This window comes from Otolemur garnettii, unplaced genomic scaffold, assembly GCF_000181295.1.
Source record: "Otolemur garnettii isolate 467f Iridium unplaced genomic scaffold, OtoGar3 scaffold00022, whole genome shotgun sequence".
Taxonomy (NCBI): Eukaryota; Metazoa; Chordata; class Mammalia; order Primates; family Galagidae; genus Otolemur; species Otolemur garnettii.
This window is the reverse complement of record NW_003852417.1, coordinates 23,078,014-23,081,743: the sequence shown is the minus strand read 5'-3', so window position 1 is coordinate 23,081,743 and position 3,730 is coordinate 23,078,014. Positions and strand designations below refer to the sequence as shown.

General features: G+C 37.6%; 1 protein-coding gene across 1 annotated transcript in view; it reads right to left on the bottom strand.

Annotated features, from left to right (window-relative positions):
* BIRC6 (baculoviral IAP repeat containing 6) overlaps positions 1-3,730 on the bottom strand; it is a 271,529-nt gene that overhangs the window by 82,135 nt on the left and 185,664 nt on the right. The window contains exon 61 of the mRNA XM_023511826.1: positions 1,813-2,113. Coding sequence (XP_023367594.1) covers positions 1,813-2,113 — 301 coding nt within the window. The remainder of the gene's footprint in view (positions 1-1,812; positions 2,114-3,730) is intronic.

Sequence of the window (3,730 nt, the reverse complement as noted above, 5' to 3'; positions counted from 1 at the left end):
GAGGTTGCTGTGAGCTGTAATGCCACGGCACTCTACCCAGGGGGACAGCTTGAGGCTCTGTCTCCAAAAAAAAAAAAAAAAAAAAAGCCAGATCTGATGAATAGATTCCTGATCTAGTAAATGAAATATAGTTGATCCTTGAACGACAAGGATCTATGTGGGTCCGCATATGTGATTCTTTTTTTCAACCAAACATGATGGGCAACACAGCACTTGTGGGATATGAAGCCCACATACACAGAAGGCTGATTGTTCATATAAATGGTTCCACATTTTGGTATATGCAAGTGGACCTAGAACCAATCCCCCATGTAAACTCAGAGGTGACTATAAGTACAATTTATACATGAATTGAACAACCAAGACTATGTACGGGTAGTAAGGAGAACCTGTAATTTAGTAACAATTAGTGCAAGAGTATTTTAAAAATAATGTCAACATTTATGAAGGATTCCATTATTATGAAAATTCTATGTACTTGGAATATTTAATAGTTTCATAGTTTTAAGATTCACAAATAAATTTATACAGTTTTTTAGATTAAATGTATTTTCTGGTACAGGGTTTAACAGTTTATTCTTTCTAAATGCCATGTGAAAAAAAAAATTCTAATGAAAACCATGAGGTTTAAAAATAGTAATTAATTCTCTTAATAATATTCATAGTATGGTCATTGAGTGAACAAGAAAGAAGATGTAAACCAAATGAACATTTAATTGTAAGCTGGTCTAACTATGATTTCTCTTTCTTACCTTCTATTAAATAACAATACCAACCCAATAGAAATAACTGTGATAGCTTTCTATTATTCTTTAATATTACTACATATATTTTAATATTACTACATACACACACACACACTCCCCAAAAGAGTTTTACTATGTTGCCTGCAGTAGAGTGCCATGGAATCACAGCTCACAGCAACCTCAATCTCGCCGGCTCTTTTAGCCTCCTCAAATAGCTGGGACTACAGGTGCCCACCACAAACCGTGGCTATTTTTAGAAATGAGGTCTCATTCTAGCAGAGTCTAGTCTCAGAACTCCTAAGCTCAGGCAATCCACCCACCTCAGCCTCCCAGAGTGCTAGGAACATTATATATTACCACACTGACTTTCCTAAAAAACTATTCTCATCACATCATTAACTTGCACAACACATTTTTAAAAATCTTCATTGCTTTCAAAATCAAATCCAATGTTCTTAAGAGGCCTTTCCATGATGTTACTAATTTCAGTTTTTCTAAAATAAGCTTAGTGCTTTTATGCAAATTTTCACCCTCTAACTTACCCCCCTTCTCAAATATTCTGAATTTCCAAACACTGCTCACATCATTCTTTATGAAATAACTCATCCCAACCTAAATCTAATCTATTTTACGAAGCCATACCAAAAACTACTATGACACTGATTTCACACTGCTGGGTAATAAAGAAATGATCTCACACCTGGAAGCCTCCAAAACACAGTACTCAAGTGTATACCATGTTTTTTATAACTTGCTATGTCCTCGTAGCTATTACTGGAGAACATTAGCTACTTGATTTAAATACTTGCTTCAAGTTTAAATTCCTATACTGATGCCCAGTAGTTTTGTAAGCATTCAGTAAATACTTTACGAATGAATACAAAAGTGAAAATGAAGGTTCTTTAGGTTTTATTAGGTCTAATACCGGAACTGAGCTGCCAACAACAATTCACCTAAATAGCTTAATTATGAAAGAAATAAGCGATGAATAACAGGCAATGATCTGGACAACTTTATGCAACCTACATACATATATGTGGAAGAATTAGTAACACTAAACACTTACTTCCTTCTCCATCATCTGTCACTCCCAATACCAATCGAAGAAGGCACTGGGCATGTTTTCTCTCTTTGAGTAGCACTTCGGCATATCCCGGAAGACGAAGAAATAATCCAAACGCAGCCAGAGAGTGAGCAGGTATGGGAGACATGGTCTGCACCGCTGACTTGATGGGTGGAGGTTCAGCTGCAATTGTTTCTGGTGCTTCATAAACTAATTCCCCTGACTGTTCAATTGTCACCCACTCAAACTGATCGCTATCCTTTGGCTTTTCCTGAGTGGTAGATGTTACAACTGGAGCGCTCACCTAAAGAAAAAAGAGTGTTTGCTTGGCTATTTACATGTTTCACTATCAGGTTCAAATTAAAGACTTGACTTCGCTGATTTCTCTAAAACATAGGAATATACAGATTAAATAAAAAGACTTGCTTTAAAAACCAAGCTTGTAAACACCAGGAAGCACATGATGTCACGAGTATGACAGTGTCTGCCAACTACCTTTAGGTTACGCTCATTATGTTCCCCTTTATAATTAGTTAATATCTGTCGGCAAATTCTTCAAGATTGTTTAGTTAGCTTCCTTCTCACCAAACTTTGATACATTCATATTGTACTTTTTACTTATGTTTCATTTTATTTAGTTGAGATGGTTCTTGCTCTGTTGCACAGGCTGGAGTCCAGTGGTACAAGCACAGCTCACAGCAAGCTCAAACTCCTGGGCTCAAGTGATCCTCTTGTCTCAGCCTCTAAAGTAGCTGGGACTACAGGCACATGCCACCTCACCCTAATTTTTTCAATTTTTTTGTAGAAACAGGGTTCCGCTATGCTGCCCAGGCTAATCTCAAACTCCTGGCCTCACAAGTGATTCTCCCATTTCAATTTCCCAAACTGCTAGGCATAAGCCATTGTGCCTGGCCAATATTATACTTTTATCATTCTTGTCTGAAAAACTAATTGCTATGGTAGTTACCAAAGGGTAACTTCAGGATTCTATCATTCCTTCCATATTTTTACATGACATAGAACTACAAGGAAAAATACTCCCTTCTTCCCATCTATTTCTTCATTCATTCATTTATGATATGGCTTCTAATTTTTTTTTTTTTTTTGAAACAGAGTCTTAAGCTGTTGCCCTGGGTAGCGTGCTGTGACATCACATCTCACAGCAACCTTTAAATCCTGGGCTCAAGCGATTCTCCTGCCTCCACCTCCCAAGTAGCGGCACCCATCACAACACCAGGCTATCTTTTTGTTGCAGCTGTCATTGTTGTTTGGTGGGCCCGGGCTGGATTTGAACCTGCAAGCTCAGGTGTATGTGGCTGGTGCCTTAGCCGCTTGAACCACAAGCGCTGAGCCTGGCTTCTAATTTTATTCATATGTTATACTTTGTTCCTACCATTATTTATTTTTATACTTAAGTGGACCTAGATTTGGTCACTGGAATCCCCTTTAGGTAGGATCCTGCATCCTTTTAACATGTCTCCAAAATTCAGGCCTTTCTTTGCTTTCTAGAAGAGCAAGGCATTCAAGGTTTATTTTGTAGCTTCCCAACTCCAATTCTAGAATTTCTCGAAGAAGCTCTGATTTCTTTCAGTGGAAAACTGTATTTAAACTTTTAATATAAAGATGTGGGAGACAGGGATGCACGTGTTGCTGGAGGAAGCCTACTTGTAGGCACTACCAGCTAACAAATCTAAGAAATACATGTATATGATACATATATATGTGGGTCACTATGAAAGTTTTGAGACAAGCTGTGTTATGGCCCATTATTTTACTTCAAAGAAACATAATTGACAGTGCCCTTTCTGATTCACCCATCCAAGTTTCAACTTGCTTGGCTATGGGTGTTGCTGGAAGGGATTCACGTGTTTTCAGCTGTGGAGAGTTTACATTTCTTAATTTTTTTTTTTTTTTTTTTTTG